Here is a 21,778-nt window from a genome sequence, read left to right on the forward strand (position 1 = left end):
TGTAATTATTTTGTAGCCTGTTTTTCCTCTATTTATTTTCTAGAAGTTTCCATAGATTTTACCGCTAATACAATTTAATAAAAAAAGAAAGTTGGTCAACTTATCTTTTGGAAATCTCCTTCGTGGTTTTTGTCCACTCCAATGCTCCGAATTGGGTAGCAAAATTTGGCAAGCGGTGGAATTGAAGAGTTGCTATCTTATTTGGAAAAATAGGAATCATAGAGTTTTCAAGAAGACAAGTTGGTCACCTCCGACCGCGCTTAGTGAGATACAAGTTAAGAGCTACGAATGGGTCGCGACACGTTGCAAAGGAATAAAGATTGAGTGGCATGATTGGCTTCACAATCCACAATGCTTGTTATCATAATGTATCTGTGCGTTATAACTAGTGTATATAGTCACATTATATAGTAGGATTCTAGCTCTGTATTCCTACGCCTTTATGTAAAAACATTGTATTGGTGCGCTTTTTCTTGAGTTAATAATATATTGCTTTTCCAAAAAAATAAAAAATAAAAAAGAAAGGTAAATTAGTAAATTACTCTACTCCAAGGATTCTGCGTACAATAAGTCTTTTCCTGCTATCCTCCAATTCAGCTCATGAAACTTCACCCGTATATTGTTTTCGTGTCTGCATATATCTCACTTTATGCTAGGTTCTTATTTTCTCGTGTAGGTTTTTTGGATCCTCCCTTTGTACCCACTTATTGTATTGTTTATGTGGTTAATAAAATTACTTGATTTTACAAACAAAAAAACTCGAGGACATGTTATGGTCTTATGGATAAGCAACTTTATTATATTTTATATTTCTTAAAATAAAAGTTAAGTTATTATTGATTATTGATTGATATCGATATTGATTATTGATTTATACAATATAAAATTTTATTAATGTAGTAACATATATATTGTTAACATTAGGGTGCATTTAATTTGGGTGCCTATTAAAAAGTAGTCAACTAATACTTAAATGTTTCACAATTTCAAGAAAGCATTCTAGAATTACGGCATAAAATCTGCATCACGTTGAATCTTTAACTTAAAAATACCAATAAAAAAGAATATTAGCACCTTTTATATAGTACCGCCACAATGATTCCACACACTATCCCGGCCACTACTATACATGTTAACCACTCCAATGTTTCACGTTCTATCTCTTTTAACTAATAATATTTCAATAAGGCGTGTAAAGCGGTTAATAACGTTACCGGATATCAACGTTTTTCTCGCATGATAACGTTCGGGAATTCATTATAGATTCATACAACAAATTACACCAACTATCAACAGTTAAACATGATTAAACACTGATATTAAAATTAATAATTGAAAAATCGATATCAGAGAAGTTATAACATGACTAAAATACTTAGTTCGAAAAAGTCGTCGCGTTGCTAATGCTCACGGTGAATCCGCCATCAACGCTTAAGTTTTGTCCGCTCACATATACCGATTCATCAGAAGCTAAAAACAACGCTGCATCAGCAACATGCCTAGCCTTCAACACAACACCTTTCAAATTTCCAATCGCGCAACAGTTTGCTTCCACCTGGCTCGCATCAATGTTATATGCATTGCAAGCCAACGGGGTACCCACGCCAAACGGAGAAACACAATTGACTCTAATCCCATAAGCCCCTAGCTCGCTACAAGCGGCCCTCATCAACCCTAGAATTGCATGTTTGGAAGTAGTGTAAGCATAGGGACCCGATCCACCAATAGATCCAGCCACACTAGCTGTACAAATAATCGATCCATGTGTCCCTTTAGCAACCATGGCTCGAGCCGCTTGTTTGATGGTTGCAGCCATCCCATGGACATTTACAGCCATGGTATTATCGAATGCATCAAGGTCCAAGTCTAGTAAGGTTGTCATTGGGCCCATGATCCCAGCATTACTAAAGAGAACATCTAACGTTCCGTATTTTGTAATTGTGGTGTTGACTGCAGCTTCTACTTGCTTCTCGTCCCTAACGTCACAACGAATGTAGCATAGATTTTCGAAACCTGATGATTGGCATGATGAAATCACTTGGTTGGCTAAGTCGTCTTGAATATCTGCTATCACAACACTTGCTCCGTTCGCAAGAAATAACCTTGCGGTTGCTTCTCCTATGCCGCTAGCGCCACCGGTGATTAGAGCTACTTTACCTTCCAATCTGAAAATGAACACATTACATGACATCATTATATTATCATTATCATTTAGTATTTATAAAAAAAAAGAAATATAGGCTTAAAGACTGGTATAATTGATCGGCATATAGGTGTCTTAAAAAATTGTTAGCCTATGTCAAATGTAACCTATCAAATGCGTAACATGTGTATGACCATCAAGATATTCTATTAGTTAGGCCTATATATATAAAGATGAAATGAATTGAAGTTTAACATATGCATATACCTGGGCTTGTTGTTAATAACAGGATTCATAGCAACTAGCTAGAGGAATGATGAATGAATGAGAAGTGCTTTCAAAGGATGGATATCACTGCCTCCTAAATGATCTATATGTGCATATGCTGTTGGCTCATGTTAACTAATTTATTTATACTACCTAGGTAGATGAAGTGCACATGGACCTTCATTAGAATAGTGTGTATATAGTATATATTACGAGTATTAAATAAACTAACTAGTTTAATGATCCGTGAATTCTCGGTTGGTTTAAAACGATTGTTTAGAAAGATTATATTTAAACTTGGTGGAAATGTGAAGTTCATGTAATTTATAAGTTACGATTGTTTAGAAAAATTATATTTAAACTTGGTGGAAATGTGAAGTTCATATAATTTATAAGTTTAGAAGATATTTCAGAATAACATGAGAAGAAAAGAGATGCATAAATGTTGGGTTGTTTTGTTGAAAAGAAATAAAACATTATGAAAGATAGGTACAAAATAACATGGAATAACATAACATACTCATTTAAGAGAAAAATTATCTCAAAACACAATGTTTTTGATGATGAACAGAGAAAGCATCAAACAATTCAATATCACTTTCATATTGAAAAGACAAATTTAGAGACGAAAAATGCACCAACGCAAATATATAATTTAAAGAGTTTAGTATTTACTTGCATATAATCAAATTAAAGTTAATATTGCTTTATCCATACATATATCCCACATAACCCATGATACACCCACATTATGGATCAAGTCACATGTTACCAAACCATTTACACTCTCCATGATCACTTGTAATCGGGCATTAATATTTCCACCACCATATTTACTAGATCCACCAGACTGTACTAAAATACCCTTAATGATGACTTACAAATATTTCATGTTATAATCAAATAAGGGATATTGTTGGAATAATGACACCAAATGATGGTGGAAGAATAAAAGTTGATGGTGGAAATATCACCTCCATCTAGCGTTCTCCAGCATAATTGACGTGTAGATCCCTTCGTCTGCCCTATCACCTTCTTTGTCAAGATTTGAAACTACAACCTTGTATAACACAACATAGTAACTAACAAATGACAAATGATCTAAAGTGGTAAATAAACACATTATACAATATTAAAGTTTAATGCAGTTTTTTTCAAATATATGTATAACCTAAAAGTTTAATACAGACCAAACATGATGTAACATATGTACCTTTCTAAATCAAAATATTTGCATAAAACACTTTAAGCATAGGACCAAAAAATAAAAGAGTATAATCTCCCGTTTATACCAACCCATACATGGAACACTTTAAGCAATTTAGGGCCAAGTTATAACCAAAACAAAACATGCTTACTAATACTAAGAAACATACCAGTCATTTCATCGAGCATCTGGGTGCATTTAAGAGGATACATAGCTTCTTTTTAGAAAGACAAAGGATGCATACCTTTTGACTAATCTATATATTATGTCTTTAACACCAAGGAACTGAAGTAGATAAGCAGCAAACATTCTTTCTAAATCAGATATTACTCCCTGCATCATAGATTAAACTCTATTATTAACTCATTCTAATATATAAGTATATATTAACCATTGTCGTACACCTCCATATTGTCAATAAATAAGCAACAACCCATACTAATCATACGAGACTTACCAAAACTATAATAATCATTTGTGGAACCAAAACAAACAAAACCAAAAGAAATGAAAACAGAATCCAGTTCACAAATATAAACTAACTAATAAGCCATAAAAACTTACACAATTAGAACAAACACTAACAAAGGATTCAACTACCGTTTCCTGTCCACGAAAACGCTGTAAATCTTGCTCACAAAATAAATCAAATGAAAAGTTGAAGTACACATTTAGACGATAGAATTCAATGACAAAATTTTATAGCGCTAATCTTAACTTTAACAGTGATATTTTCCACCTTTTTCCATGTTCACCCTCCCAAGTGTAACCTTCATCAAAACATTAACTCAAACTACTACCTTTTTCCATGTTTACCTGATGTAATTTAAACAAATTTACCTGATGTTAACACATCTAGTAATCTGCTACAAGAAACTAATTTATTGTAAAACCAAGAAACTATAATTGTTGTTAGCAGTTATTCTTCAGTATCATATGTTATAATAACTTTTAGGTCATACCATGTATCTTAAATTCTTTTGGACTTTCATCAAGCAGCTTTTATTCATTTACATATTCATCATCGAACACCGATCCTAGCCACAACCACTCGCTTGTTTAGTTCCTCCTGCATAAAAAAACCCAAACATTTTTAACAATTAAAGGTAATAATTTCAATGAATATCTACAACAACAAACAATAAAACTGTTTGTATGAATCCATTAATATTATTGCATTTTGAAAAGGAAAAACGTTGATTGACTTACCTTGGATCGATTCTTCTTCAAAATAGGGTTCCTTTTAGTTGTGTGTGAATCGATTAACAAGAATCGATTATTGCAAAATTCTACAACAACACCTAATTAAAGGCGACTGATGAGCAGGTGATTGAATTACGAAGATATCGATTTGATTATAATGGTGTTTCTTCTTGAATCGATCTCCATTCTCAATTGATCCGTTCCAACATAATAGATTGTGACTGACAAAAACTAAAAACCTAAAAAGCATTTACTTTTATTATATAAACAAAACCTATCAATAATAATAGATCTGATTTAAGATGGTGATGAAATTGTATGATGATGAAACCCTAATTGCGATTTTAGAGATTAGGGTTATATACTATTAAAAAATATAAACACGGCTGAGTCTTTTCTTTTTTGTTAATTTTTTACAATTTAATTAATTGGTGTTAATGAAATCATCATCGAAGATATTTAGATTTTTTTATTTTTTTTTTGAATTTTTTAATGAAATAAAAAATTTATTCATGTCATTATTTTAGGATTTTAATAGAATCTATGGATGCAAGTAAACCTTTTCTTTTAAAGACTACACTAATTCCGGCGATAATATGTAAACAACCATTTTTATTATGTAGACAACCAATAATCATGCTTTACAGTATTGTATTGTATAACACTTTAAAATATATCAATCTCTAATTTATATTAGACCACTCTTATCCATAACACCTGTAATGGAACTACATTACTGCCACATCAGCGCCACCTCGACAACTTCTTCCTTTCACATTACCAACCACATTCACTAACATCCATCACACCAACCACATTGACCCCACTTTCAATAATATTTATTATTATTATTATTATTATTATTATTATTATTATTATTATTATTATTATTATTATTATTATTATTATATTTAACGGATATATTCTCCATTCTGGTCCAACACCCAACGTCCAAGTAAATGTCGATACACAACGAAATGCACGAGGGTTGATTCAACGTCGTCCCTACGGCGACCGCTAACATCGGCGTCCCTCAACCGCACGGTAATCGACGCTCCAACGGCAGGGGCGATGTGAATAGTCTTAGGAGTAACTTTTTAGTTGAATTGGAGTTAAACACTTAAATTTGTTAAATACTTCAATTTGAAGAGATTAAGTAAAATAACTAAAGATATAGGCTTCCTCAAACTTGAAAGTCTCTACACTTAAGTTGATCGCATAATATAGAGTTAATTAATTATATTATTAAATATTAATTATTGTGATTTATCCAAAATTATATCGGTCATCTTATTCCTCTTAAAATTATAGCGGAAGTTTCTATGGTTTTTAAATTACACACCGGTGGTCCCATTTTATTTTATTTTATTTTATTTGGAGCAAAAACGATAAACTTATATAACTAAATAAGAGTTCATCAAAAAGATGAAAAATTTATGAAACATACAAAAACTGAAAAAACCTCAAAGCTAAACTAACAACAACCTGACATAAGCTCACGACAAAGGTGGTCCCATTTTAACTTCTACTTTTTTTTTACCATTAATTAAGCTATTTTTTTTTTTTTGGCAAAAAAACAAAAAATATATAAATATGATCAAACCAAACCATCAAAATAAAGGCTTGGCCCATTACAAAATGAAGCCTTATACGAGTCCATTACAATCTTGGATTCAAGGCTTACAAGAGTACAAATTGGAAGCTCCTAAAAAACAGAAAACATATAACAAGTAATAGCATCTCTAGCTTCAGGAATATTGTTTATAGCAAGATCCATGTGTTTGAAACCCTTAAGTAAAATCTATGTGTTTGAAACCCTTAAGTAAAATCGATGAGGATATAATAACTTTGTGTTCTGATGTGCGGAGAGGTGTATACGAAATAGTTATATATTTATTACTAGGAAATACTATTAAATACGATACAATTTTACACAAGATATTTATTTATTTATAGAATGGATATACCTAAACCTTGCTACAACACTTATAGGCAGTGTACCTAATCGTACAGTATTATAGTTTTTAGTAAGTCCGGTTCGTTCCACAGGGAGCTAGCCAAGTTTAACGCTATATTTTTAAAAACTATATTTGTATAAATATAAATATAAGTAGTATTATTATTACAAAATGGGGGATTTTACCGTTTAATGACCGGTTTGTCGATTTAAAACTTTAGTCGCAGTTAAAACCTAATGTAAAATATTAAATATATAAAAGAATTAATTTAAAGCGTAAAGTAAATAACAATAATTAAAGTGCGATAAATTAAAGTGCGATAAATAAAATGACAATAAATAAAGTTGCAATAATTAAAAAGTGCAATAATTAAAATGACAATAAATTAAAGTGCGATAATTAAAAGTGCAATTAAATATGAAATAAAGGAATTATGCTTATTTAAACTTCCGTAATCATGATGTTTGACGTGTTGATTTTAGTTTATTACCATGGGTTAATTGTCCTTTGTCCTGGATTATTCAATATGTCTATCTGGTTTTTGTCCATAACAGTCCATCAGTCATAAATATAAAGTGCGAGTGTCCTCGTCAAATTATCCTTATATCCGAAGTCAAATATTCCAACTAATTGGGGGCTTAAACTATAATTACACCAATTTTCCTTGTATGTAATTCACCCCTGTTTTAATAAGTCCATTAACTATTAATTCATTCTCGTGTCCGGTTAAATGAACGATTATTAGTACTTATAAATATCCCGCTCATCGTGTCCGATCGAGTGTATATGGTTATTTATAGGTACGTTCAATTGTAAATCTTTATATTAAATTAACAAACTATCATTTAATTAAACAAATATAAAGTCCATTAGTAGCCCATAGTCTAATTTCCACAAGTGTCGTTCTTTTGTCCAAACCCCAATTATGGTACAAAGCCCAATTACCCAATTTTAATATTTAGCCCAACATCATGATTACTTCGATTTAAATAAGCATAATAATAACTTAGCTACGAGACATTAATTTAAAAAGGTTGAACATAACTTACAATGATTAATAATAGCGTAGCGTTACACGGACAGAATTTCGACTTACACCCTTACAACATTCGCTAACATACCCTTATTATTATTAAAATTAAAATTAAAATTAAAATTATAATATATATATATATATATATATATATATATATATATATATATATATATATATATATATATATATATATATATATATATATATAATACGTTGATAGATAGAGAAGAGAAAAGATGTCTTTTGTTCGACCAAAACTGCGAAATTTATAGGACCTGACCCAAAATTTGGGGCCATGCGATCGCATGGATTTTGCACCTCCAGGCCATGCGAGCGCATGGAGCAGGAATCCAGCTTACATACTTTTGTTTGTTTATTTGTCGACGGTGTTATTAAATAATATAATATAATATATATATATATATATATATATATATATATATAATTTAAAGAATTAATTATATATTATATTATATTCATGTGCATAGTTGACTTGTAATTTTTAGTCCGTTGCGTCGAGCGTTGAGAGTTGACTCTGGTCCCGGTTCCGGATTTTCGAACGTCCTTGCGTACTATTTAATATCTTGTACTTTGCATTTTGCGTCTTGTACTCTTGTAATTTTGAGACGTTTCTCATCAATAATTTGAACCACTTTGATTGTACTTTGTACTTTTGAGCTTTTTGGTCGTTTGCGTCATCAATTCGTCGAATCTGTCTTTTGTCTTCACCTTTTATTATTTAAACGAATATCACTTGTAAATAGAACAATTGCAACTAAAAGTTTGTCTTTCTTGAGGGATAATGCTATGAAATATATGTTCATTTTTAGCATTATCAAATATTATCACACTTGAGCGTTGCTTGTCCTCAAGCAATATAGTCTTGAAATTAAACTTTACTAGAATCACTTCTTTATTCTTCACACTTTGTACATTAGTGATTTTAATACGGCGGTATGAACAATGATAGTAACGTTGTGGTTTATAGTCCGACATGACTATGAAAATTTAGATCCTTTAGGAAATTGGATCTTTATGAAAATATTTGATCTTTTGAAAATTCAATCTAGCTTTTACCCTAGATAAGTTTTCCGGAATAACCCTTCACCGGTGTTTGCAAAATATTTTTGTGGGTTTTGTGGGTTTCAGATTTGAAAATTTTAGCTCAAAACTTGCGGTTTTGTGTCACCCACTTTCTAACCTTGTATTGAGGAAGCAACACGTCCAGTATACTTGCTCCGTATATTACCTTTCGGTAAACTACCGTCCGGTTGTAAAGGAAAGCGTTGAACAAGCAACTGTTGAGGCAATGTCCCGTGACATGCTTTTAATTTTGGTCTATTTCGTGTCGGATGCAATTACTATCCTTTGTAGGAGCAATAGTAAAGATCACCCTATAGTTTTTTTTCGGTCTGGCACAAGGTCCTGTCTTCGACCATGCTATGCAACCACCGTTCTTACGGTTGACACCCGATTTGGTTCAGGTGACCTAATGAATTTCAGGTGAATTTCTAGGATTTTACGTTCAATGGTAATGAACGCATTGAAAATGGGTTTTCAGAAAACAAATCGGTTTGTAATTTGATCAAAATATTTTCTCGTTCAAGCTCGAGTTTAGATATCATCGAATTCCATGAGTTCGAATTCTCAATCTTTAAGGTCAATCTCAATGATTGAGTAATATCAGTCTTAAAAGCTGATTTTTGATCTTTAAGGAGATTATCCTTTCTGGGGATCTGATTCATTAGTCTTATCAAGCTAATTTGCACGGCGCCCTCCCTATTTTACGAGACAGATCCTCTCATGGTTAGGATAAGTCTGATCACTTGGCGACCTCGTTTGATGCTGAGGTCCGTGGATTTCCAGCTGATTTTCGAGAAAACTTTTCAAGATTTTTTGTAGACTCTACAACTGGTCTGGACGACAACTTCCTGACCTAAATTAAGAAGCGCGTGTCTTTTTCGGAAGACTTTACTTCCTTTTAATGATGGAATTGATTCATCGTGTAGATCCATCGTTCTTTCAAATATATTACAATTTACCGGGTAAAACGGTTAATTTTGTCCAAGACAAAAGTATCTTCAATTATTTATACAAAAATATGTTATATATGTTCTAAATAACTTGGTAAATTTTTCCCACACTTGGCTTTTATTTTCCTTTCTTTGCCTTTTTATTGTCCTCTATTTCATTTTAAATGAATTCTAACATTTTGGGTTGTTTCTCAATTTATGTCCTTTCTGAGGTAACAATAATTTCGGTGTTAACACCTAGTGTTATCGCTCATAAATTTGTATAAACATGATTTTGAGTTCATTTAATTGAAAATTTTGAAAATTTTTACTAGAATTGGGTAGTCAGTATATAAGACTAGAGCTGTTCTTTATTATCAGAGAGTACTAGATTCTAATACAACTACTGCGTTACTAGTATTTTTAATGGTAACCAAGTGTATAAGTCAAAAATTTTAAAAATCCTAAAGATTTTAACCCCTTCCCACACTTAAGATCTTGCAATGCCCTAATTTGCAAGAAATCAGTACCAATTTAAATTATTGAGGGTGATTAGCGTAGAAAAATGATTAAATTTTATCAAATTTTCCAAACATATTGGCGTTTGTTTGCTGAATGATAAATGGTGCACATCATTTGTTCATTCCGTCTTGTTGTTACATCACATTTGTTTTTCGTTTTGTCGTCAAAATTAGTAGCTTTTGTTGAACTTAATGTCAGTCTTTGAAAATGCGCTGTTTTACCCTGTTGTGTATATGAAATATAATACATACAATACAAATATAAACATGCATGGTAATTTGAAATGGGACTTAAAATCCCACTTTCAAATCAAATATGAAATATTAGTACAACATAATAAAAATATTAAACTTACATAAAAGTATCAATATTGTATGTTTAAACATAAATAAATAAAAATAAAAAGAAAAAGAAATAAAAATCACAAAAATCACCAACAGAACTATATCAATCTGGATAGGGGTTCCAGTTCATGTCGTCGGGCGGGTTCCATGGTTGGTTATAGGTGTACTGATAGGCCTGGTTTGGGTCGTAGAGAGTAAATGGTGGTCGCATATCGGGCTGGTGTGGAGGATAGTAAGCAGGTCGGGTCGGTACATAGTGATCCTGAGGTGATAGCTGGCTCATGATCTGATGCTGATGATAATGCCGTCTATCATGCTGTTGTTGCCTGGAATGCTCGTACTCATTCCGGGCTTGCCACTGCTCGTACCGACTATGTCTATCCTGGTTTGTCATTTCTACCTCATCTATACGCTGGTAGACGTCAGTCATAGCCTCCCTAATGACATCCCTAATGTCATCTGCTTCCTCCATTTCCTCATCTGAACCTCTCTCTACCTGTGGATGACGACCAACATATGGTACTGCCTGATTGCGTCTGCTTTTCAATACCTTAGCACCCTGATAGACCTTCAATCCTAAAGTATCATCCTGTTCCCTACATACCACAAGTAGACCCCCTTGATCCCTATCTACACCCAAATACTCTCCAATGAGAGTAACAAAAATACCTCCTCCTATTATTCCCCCGTCCTGTATTCCTACTACCACTTTGGATAGATAAAAACCAACACAGTAGGGGATATTAACAAAGCTTCTAGTGTTTCGAATACACTTAAGGGAAAATAAGTCATGTAAGGTCATCTTCTCCTTGTTTTTACCTCTTTGTGTAATCGAATTAGCTAAAAATCTATGTATAATACATAGCTCTGCTTTGTTAACATCTAAATAGGAGTGTCTTCCTCCCAGCAAAAAAACATTATAATTTGACATACGCCTCCAGACGGCGTTCGCGTCAAAATTCCTATCTACCCTTTCGCCATGATAAATCAAATTCATACAATCAGGTAGTAGTAATTCACCAGGAGTGTAAATCTGTAAAGCCCTGGCCATATCTAGCATGGACATCCTGTACATCCTACGGCCAAGTATAAATCTAAGAAAACTTCTATCATCTAACCTAACTACATCCGCATTAAGTGAAATAGTACTCATAAGCTCAACACACCATTCCTTATATACATGCCTACGAATGGTGAATAAACGTTCCTAATCAGGAAAAGAAGAGCTGCCATACCTTTAGATCAGATGCAGTCTAACTGAGTTAGCTAGTTGGACCCTTTCCAAAGGCTCCCAATCGATTACCCTCGGCACTTCTACATTTTTCGTTACCAGTTTGAATTTGTTACTTTGATACGTCGGGTAATCTCTCCAACTTTGATCAAATCTCAGATTAGGATGCAACTTCATGAATCGTTGGGTGTTCTACTATCGGATGAATCAGAAAAATTACGTAGGCATTAACATATCTTGTTGCGGATCATAATATGGTACGTGTTGATCAGGTTGTTATTGTTGTTCCTGTTGTTGCACTGGTTCATATTGCATTTCTGGTTCAGGTTCGAGAGCAGGTTGTCTAGATGATGATGATGCACCATCAGTATCGGTATTTTTCTGCAAAACACATTAAACACAAAATTTGTGCATCCAAATATGCATTAGTGTTAGCAAAATAACAACTTGAAACAATTACAATAACATGTTCAATCAAAATTAAACTTATACATATTTTCACTATTTTCACAATTCTACACTTTTTCAAATAAGTATATATGAAAATGTTTACAAAGTTCATAAGCATTCTACTCAAATAACATGTTAAAATAACCATTACTAGCAATTAAACAAGTTTCAAATGGCATTTACGTCAATTTAATCAAGTTCATGAATTTTAGACCTAAAATGTCCACTTTAATTCTCAAAAATCATGTTTAGAATCAAAGTTTGGATCATTTAGCTACTTAAATATGTTACACTACTTAATTTAGCAATAATTCATGACAAAAATTGGCCATAACCTGTGTATATCAAAAAGCCCCAAATTGCTCAAGAACACAAACCCTAAATTTCTAAAAATTTTGAAGTTTTTGGCTTCAAATCATGTTAATTAGCATCAATCTAGGTTATACATGCATAATATACTAACAATTTAACTCTAATTACACTAAAAATTAACAAAATAAAATTAGGAAAATTATAGCTCAAGAACACTAAAAATCAAATTTAAAGAGGTTTAGGGGTGTAATTGTTACCTTTCTTGATAAACTTCTTAACAAATTCATGATTAGAGCGGATTATAGCAAGAAATTTGGTGAATTTTAGTTAAAAAATGAAGATTTTAGGAGTGTTTTGGAGAGTATGCTCGTATATGTGTGTGTGTTTGTGAGGATACAGAGACAGACTCGCTGAGTATTTGTTTCTGGCCAGATTTCTCTCTCCATGCGATTGCATGGATTTGAAGGCGAAACCCCATGCGATCGCATGGGGTCTTATATATATATATATATATATATATATATATATATATATATATATATATATATATATATATATATATATATATATATATATATATATATATATATATATATATATATATAAATAAAAACCTTTACTAATAAAACATATAATTAATTAAAAATTAAAATTTTGTTTCTTTTTAGGATGAGGGCGTTTCGGATTGTTGTCCTAGTCCGTCCGTCGACAAAATTTTAAAAATTTGTCACGTTTTAAGCGTTGTTTTAAAAGCAAAGATTTTTAGATTTTTTAAATGTTTTTGGCATACTTTAATTCAATAAGATTAAAAATAATGATAATAAAAGTTCTCGTCCCTCCCTTGGGTAGAGCAATTTCGGGTCAACGACCTAGTTTTCAACTCACGACGAATTTTAAAAATCATATTTTTAACTTAGTGAAATAAAGTAAATTTTTGTTTTTAAATTCACACCAAACTTAAATTTAAAATGCATAAAATTAAAAATTTAAATTATTAAAATTAAAAATTCACATCAAACTTATATTAAAAATATTAATTTTTCAAATATTTACAAACTTAAATATATTGATTTTAAAAAGTTTACAAGATTAATTTAATATTTAAATATTAAAAACAAGGTAAAAATTAAAATTAAAAATCTTTTTGGTCTTTTTATCCCACTTTAATCAATCAAATATTATCAAAAATATACGCCCCTCTTTTCGGTAAAGTAATTTCGGCTATATTACCTAGTTTTACTCCTGATGAATTTTTGAAATATTTTGGGTTGATTGACTAAAGATATTTATACCTTAAGAATAAACGGTAAATTTCGCAGTGATGTAATAAATTTTTGTATGATATCAATAATTTCAGTTACGCATACCTAATTTTATTGAATACCAATTTAATACTTTATAGCGAACAATTCAGCGTTTATTATCAAAAGGTTAAAAGCAATAAAAATAAAAACTGTACATATACTTTCCTGTGAGAAAGAATTTTCAGAGACCTGCTTTAGCCAACTCATAGGAGATTCGTGTGATTTGGTTCTCCATAACTACATAAGCGTAACCTCGATTCTTCAATATCTTTTCTTCTAAACATATGAACGGTCCTTCTCTGCATAGAGTAACAAATTCGGTATTTGAATATGTTTGATTATTTGAACATTTACCTTCGTGTGACCATTTTCCGCATTTATAACATCTTTCAAGGTGTCGTGCTATTCTTTTTATTGCGGATTTTGATTTTCCTTTTCCAAAATGTATTTTATGATGATCTTTCCTGAGTTCTTTTCTTACTCCGTCCATTTTGCTTCTTATGAATGATACCAATTCACTCGAAAAGGTATCATTATTACGTTTAGTAATCATAGCATGTAGCATTAGATCATGGTTCAGATCAAAGGAATTCTTCATCTTGTAAAACCTAAAAAAATAAAAATTCAAAATGGAGGGAGAAGACTAGTTCTTTAGGGTCTGCTAGGGAAAGACCATTCGGATTCCATTCTCGAGAACTACACGAAAACATAATATCTAACTCTAACAGAAATATATATTACCCTAAAAAGATTCGAACCTTCCCACACTTAGTTAGCTGTGGTGTCGAAATTGTGATTAACTTCATCTTCAACTTCCACTAGATTATCTATGTAATGTTTAACTCTGTGACCATTAACTTTAAATTCAATCCCATTTGAATTTATTAACTCTATTGTTCCGTATGGGAAAACTCTTTTGAATATGAATGGTCCAAACCATCTTGATTTCAATTTTCCAGGAAATAGTTTGAATCGTGAATTGAAAAGAAGAACTATGTCTCCTTCTTTAAATTCTTTTGAACTTCTGATTCTTTTATCATGCCATTTCTTCGTCCTTTCTTTATAGATTAACAAATTTTCGTATGCTTCATGTCTTAATTCTTCTAATTCGTTTAGTTGACTTAACCGTAGAAGTCCGGCTTCATGTAAATCAAGATTACATGTCTTCAAAGCCCAAAATGCTTTGTGTTCAATTTCTACTGGAAGATGACATGTTTTTCCGTAAACGAGTCTAAAAGGTGTGGTTCCAATTGGAGTTTTGTAGGATGTTTTAAAAGCCCAAATTGCATCCTTCAATTTTATGGAACATTCCTTCAGATTTGATCCTATGGTTTTTTCTAGAATACGTTTTAATGCTCGGTTGGTATTTTCAACTTGTCCACTTATTTGTGGATGATAAGCGGTTGAGATTTTATGAGTTACTCCATATCTTTTGAGAACTTTATCAAGTTGATAATTACAAAAATGAGTACCCCGACCACTTATTAAAGCTTTCGGTGTTCCAAACCTTGCAAAAAGACGTTTTAAAAAGTTGACTACAACTCGTGCATCGTTAGTTGGAAGAGCTTGTGCTTCCGCCCATTTAGATACATAATCAATGGCAACGAGAATGTAGAGATTATTATGAGATTTTGGAAATGGACCCATAAAGTTAATACCCCAAATGTCAAATACTTCACATACTTGAATGACATTTTATGGCATTTCATCACGTTGACTTATTTTTTCGGCCCTTTGACATGCATCACAGGATTTGCAAAGAAGGTGTGCATCTTTGAATATTGTAGGCCAATAGAATCCAGCATCATAAACCTTTCTTGCTGTTAGTTGAGGCCCATAGTGCCCTCCTGTTGGTCCTGTGTGACAATGGTTTAAAATTTTACTAGCTTCATCTCCGAATACGCATCGGCGTATTATTCCATCGGGACAACTTTTAAACAAATGTGGATCTTCCCAGAAATAGTGTTTTATATCACTGAAGAATTTCTTTCATTTTTGGTATGACAATCCTTTTTCAAGGAATCCACATACTAAGTAGTTTGCATAGTCTGCAAACCATGGAATTTCATTATAATCTATCTTCAATAGATATTCATCAGGAAAGTTGTCTTGTATGGCCGATTCATTTAGAACTTCTAATTCGGGATTTTCAAGACGAGAAAGATGATCAGCGGCGAGATTTTCTGCTCCTCTTTTATCTCGGATTTTAATATCGAACTCTTGTAGGAGTAAGATCCAACGGATTAATCGTGGTTTAGCATCTTGTTTTGAAAATAGGTATCTAAGAGCAGAATGGTCGGTATAGACCACCGTTTTAGCTAGAACGAGATATGAACGAAATTTGTCAAAAGCAAAGACAATAGGAGTTCTTTTTCAGTAGTTGTGTAATTTGTTTGTGCTCCTTTTAACGTCTTACTAGCGTAATAAATAGGTTGAAATCGTTTTTCAATCCTTTGTTCTATTACGGCTCCCATTGCAAAATCACTTGCATCGCACATTAGTTCAAACGGTAGATTCCAATTTGGAGTTATCATGATCGGCGCATTAGTGAGTTTTTCTTTAAGAACATTAAAAGATTTGATGCATTCATCTGAAAAGATGAATGGAGCATCCTTTTCTAGGAGTTTATTCATAGGAGTGGCAATTTTAGAAAAATCTTTTATAAAACGTCGGTAAAAATCGGCATGCCCTAGAAAACTTCTAACTCCTCTAACATTGGAGGGATATGGAAGTTTAGCAATTACATCTACTTTAGCTCTATCCACTTCAATTCCTTCTTTCAAAATTTTATGACCAAGAACGATGCCTTCTTTAACCATGAAATGGCATTTCTCCCAATTAAGAACTAGATTTGATTGTTCGCATCTAATAAGCATTCGTTCAAGATTAACTAGACATGTTTCAAAAGTATCACCGAAGACTGAAAAGTCATCCATGAAAACTTCCATGCATTCTTCTATCATGTCATGAAAAATCGCCATCATGCACCTTTGAAAGGTTGCAGGGGCGTTGCAAAGTCCAAATGGCATGCGTTTGTAAGCAAAAGTACCATAAGGGCACGTGAATGTGGTTTTCTCTTGGTCCTCGGGTGCGATTGGAATTTGAAAATATCTTGAAAAACCGTCAAGAAAACAATAGTAACTATTTTCGGCTAATCTTTCCAACATTTAATCAATGAAAGGTAAGGGAAAGTGATCTTTTCTGGTGGCATCATTTAATTTTCTATAATCAATACAAACACGACATCCTGTTACAGTCCTAGTAGGAATAAGCTCATTTTTCTCATTTGTGATGACAGTCATGCCACCCTTCTTAGGCACGCATTGAACTAGGCTTACCTATGGACTATCAGAGATTGGATAAATTAAACCTGCATCAAGCAGTTTAATAATTTCTTTCTTAACAACATCTTGCATATTAGGATTTAGTCTTCGTTGGCATTGCACATACGTTTTATGACCTTCTTCCATAAGGATTTTATGTGTGCAATACGAAGGACTTATTCCTTTAATATCATGAATCTTCCATGCAATATGTCACACCCCCAAAATGGACCAGGGGTAATTGTGACCAATCATATCATAACACGGTTGTATAAGCGAGAATGACTCTAAATGAGACGTTTTATTTATTAAATAAACAGCGGAAGCATTATTCAAAGTTTTACATCATAAGAGTACAGTAAATGGAAAATGTCTTAAACAAAATGATAAATATGAATGATGGACTTCATGCAAGCAGCAAAGCATACATCAATCATCTAGTAGCAAGTAGCAGCTAGCTCAATCATCACCTGAGACAAAACACGCTTAAAGTGTCAACCAAAAAGGTTGAGTGAAATTCATAGGTTTATAAATAATATCCAAAGTTTTAGACCACAAGATTTAGTTTAAAGTTGATTGATATAGAAATATCAATCTAAAAGTGTTGCTGCATTTTGTAATATCGCTACTAAACAAGTTTACCCTATGACACCTTGTACTGTCAGTGTCGTGGAATCATTATTATGTAACCAAAGACCAACGGTCGAATGGTTAGAGACGTTACTCTCAATAGGCCTACTCACAATAATTAAGTTTGCATTTAAACGTAGCAATTGACGATATTATGGTAGGGATTTAGCATGAATCAAAGCATGACAGCATAGTTAACAATTTAGTACTTGTGTCTAAGCGTAAAACAGTTATAAAGCAAGCATGTGTCTCACCCCAAAAGTTATAAAACAGTTATGAAACAGTAAAAAGTGGGGCTATGAAGTTCACCTTAGTAGCACACGAAAGAATTGAACGGAAGGACGTGACCGAGATCTCAACCTAGAGATAGAACGTATGATCAGACATTGCCTAACAGACAATAGTATATAGTACTATATTGATAGTAATGGTTCACTAAAGAATTTCCATTTTCAGAAGGTTACTATTTATGGAAAGTTTCCACTTATAGTAATTTTCCAATTTTAGAAAGTTCGGGTTAATCTTTAGCAAGACGTTGTATAACTTTACTCAAACTTCGTTGCTATCAAATAAGTCAGGAATGACCAGATGTAACCGGGGGCTCAAGATTCTTGACCAGAATCTAAGTCATGGCATTCGAGATCCACAAGCTTACCCATAAATGGCAACCTAGACATCATTCACTTACGACCGTGAGTAGCGATGAAGTTCACATGAATTATACATTATCTTTGATTAACCTTCACTTTAGGTGTATACACACAACGAATTATTAATGTACTTAATAATTATATATGTGATAATATAACCTAAGTTTTATTTAATATTTAGTTATTATACCTTAGTATGTCTTATATATATTAAATATAATTACCTTTAAATAAATACCTAAATTACTTCAAAAATAATAGTGTTTTATTAATTGAACATTATTCAAAAATGTCTAAATAATAAATTAAATATCTAAAAATTATATACATAATTTTTATAGTCTTAGTTAATCATATAGATTAGTAAAAAAATTTAAGAAAACGTTTTTATTATATTTTTGTATTTATTTTTGTTTTTACCCTTAATGTATTCACAAAACAATTTTAATTCTACATAATTACTAAATAAACCCAAATAATTATTTTTATAATTTTTATAAGTTTCTATCAGTCTAATAACCTATAGAAAAATATTTAAAAAAATATTTTTTTGTTATTTTATATTTATTCTTAATTTACCTTCGAATTACATAATAATAGAGTTTAATTATATAATAAATACCAATTCGACCCAAGTAATTATTTTTATAATTTTTTTAGATCTATATAAGTTTTAAAAACTCAGAAAAAAATTATATATATTTTATTTTTGGTTAAAAGTATTTATTACGAATTTTACATTATTTTTACGTTTAAACACTACATAATTCGTATTTAATTATAAATAATATTCCATAAATTATCAAAATTATTTTTATGCATCATAACACTTATAATACTAATTATAACATATAAACATAATTAATTTCGAATTTTACAAAGAATATACAATAAATATAAATATAAATGACAATATTGAAAAAAATTTAATAAAAATAGAAAGTACCTCAAATTTTCTTCAAGGTTTTGAGAGAATAACTTAAGTTTTTGTGTTTGGCAAGAAAAAATGAATGAGGAGCCATGTATTTATAGGTAAAAAATGGTTGGTGAAAAGAAAAAAAATAATAAAATAAAGGTGCCAATTTTGACAAAATAATAAAAACATGTTAAAAATGTTTTTAATAAGTTTTTGTTTTTGAAAATATTTAGTCAAAATTCATGGGCTCATTATTTAATTTATTAAAAAAATCTTATTTCTTTTTATTTTTATTTTTTTTATAAGCTAAAAATATATATAATGATTAAAATAACTTATCATTTAATTAATAATTATGTTACATATAGTTTTAAATATAATACGCATTAATATTAACTAAAGTTATTTTATATAATTAGTGTAAACTTTAGTTAACAGAACGTGTCAACTAAAAATAAACATTTGATCAACGTCGAATTTAATTATATATTACGTATGGATAACAACCCTATAGTCAAATTAGTCAATTCAGGTATGGAAATATGAGGGTTGTTATAGTACCTACCCGTTAAAAGAAATTTCGTCCCGAAATTTAGTTGTTGCCATTAATCGGTGTTGTTCGTACATAGACGAGGATATTTACATTTTATTTGGTTTTCATGTTCCCAGGTATGCTCGGGGCCTTGCGTGAATTCCAACGGATAGAATATTGTTCTGTTTCAAGAATTAAAATCATACAAACCATAATTTCTACAAGTTCTTCTACGAAGTGCATTTTATTATTAATGCGGAGATCATTCAAAATGATGATGTTATACAAGTTATTTCAGTAAATTGGATATATAAAATTTGTTATGAATAATATCGAGCTCATTTAAACCTTGAGCGTTTATACCACCACGCTAGGGTAGACAAAATAGAGAGGAGTTCATGAAAATCATAGTCGTGAAATTTGATAGAGATTGTCATTCTTTACAACAAGAATGATGAATATGAGTTGAAAATATTGTTTTATCAACATTGGGTAATATGGATAAAACGATTCGATTATAGGAAGAGTATAATGAAGTTATCTTAAAAGTTTGAAATAAGGAAATATCAGTTTGCCTTAACTTTTGATATAATTAAAGGTGATTTCCATAATTCAAGGGATTTAAAGGAAATCTTTATAATCTGTATAAGATTTGATTCTCCGGTAATTAAGGAAATTAAAATTGCCTTGATTGTTGTGTCTAGAATTTTTCTATAAATTAGCTTCTTCTGTTTCATTATCTTCACCACTTCTATACTTTCTTTCTCGATTCATACTTCCAAAGATTGTGAAAATGCTCCATCCAGTTCTTATCCTGGATATTTTTCTTACTATCGTTTCTGTCATTCTTCTTTTTCATTTACCCCCAGAGGAATCTGTTTACTTCTACAATTACCTTGGGGTTATAGTGTTTTTAATTCTCCCGTGTCTTTATGTTGCTATACGCATTGATATACACGGTTTGTAATTTCCGTGTTGTTATCGGGCTTTATATTTTCCCTTATATGTCGGAGCTTTATGCTTTTGTTTCTTCTTCCCAACTTCAAGTCAAGCGAATAATGGTCCAGAACTCGTAGGTATGAAGTTTCGAATGATCATAATTTATAAAGTAGAAAGGAAAGGTAATAGCACGATTTGATTTGTCAAATTACCAGAATATTCGGAAAAGACCGAATCATCAAGAAAAATATTTTCTTGATATGTTTAGAGGTTAAATAGAATGTAAGAGTCGTGTAACATGGCGAATGGTGATTTATACAGTCTATGAATCATCATCTTTCATTAAAAATTTAGCATGACTTACTGTAATATAATCACGTTGGCCTGACGTCATTATATTATACTAACTCATGCTTCAATTCCCAACACTTCTTCAAATCATTCATAATTTAAACTTGAATTTTACAGAATATAGAAACTAATACAGTTTCCTTTATGATGTGATAAAGATATCGCAAAGAGATAATTAATTGCGGACAAGAATCGTTATGATGATATCATCAGAAATATAGAGGATATTTATGATGATATTTTGGAATTTCTAAGTTCGAAAGTTGATGAAGAAAAATTTTCCGCAAGCTTTTAACATGACTTCGGAGCAAGATATTCTCTAAAGAATTCATCGGATCCAGAATTACCTGGATTCTTTGAATATAGGGTTTGGTCCCTGTATTTGTCCTTGGTCTCCTCCATGGTTAACTCAATCTGTTTTTCAGTTCCAAATTTTCTTTTGAGCTTT

General features: G+C 31.5%; 1 protein-coding gene across 1 annotated transcript; it reads right to left on the reverse strand.

Annotated features, from left to right (window-relative positions):
* Window positions 1–1,272: 1,272 nt before the first annotated feature.
* LOC139852830 (short-chain dehydrogenase reductase 3b-like) lies at window positions 1,273–2,673 on the reverse strand. Its single transcript, XM_071842165.1, has one exon. It carries the CDS (start codon window positions 2,192–2,194, stop codon window positions 1,376–1,378), a length of 819 nt encoding a protein of 272 aa, XP_071698266.1. The 5' UTR covers window positions 2,195–2,673; the 3' UTR covers window positions 1,273–1,375.
* Between the last annotated feature and the right edge of the window lie 19,105 nt (window positions 2,674–21,778).

The sequence above is a fragment of the Rutidosis leptorrhynchoides genome, chromosome 6, assembly GCF_046630445.1.
Source record: "Rutidosis leptorrhynchoides isolate AG116_Rl617_1_P2 chromosome 6, CSIRO_AGI_Rlap_v1, whole genome shotgun sequence".
NCBI lineage: Eukaryota > Viridiplantae > Streptophyta > Magnoliopsida > Asterales > Asteraceae > Rutidosis > Rutidosis leptorrhynchoides.

Coding starts and splice junctions, on each gene's coding strand:
- LOC139852830 (XM_071842165.1), bottom strand. CDS start 2,194: ATGATGTCATGTAATGTGTTCATTTTCAGATTGGAAGGTAAAGTAGCT.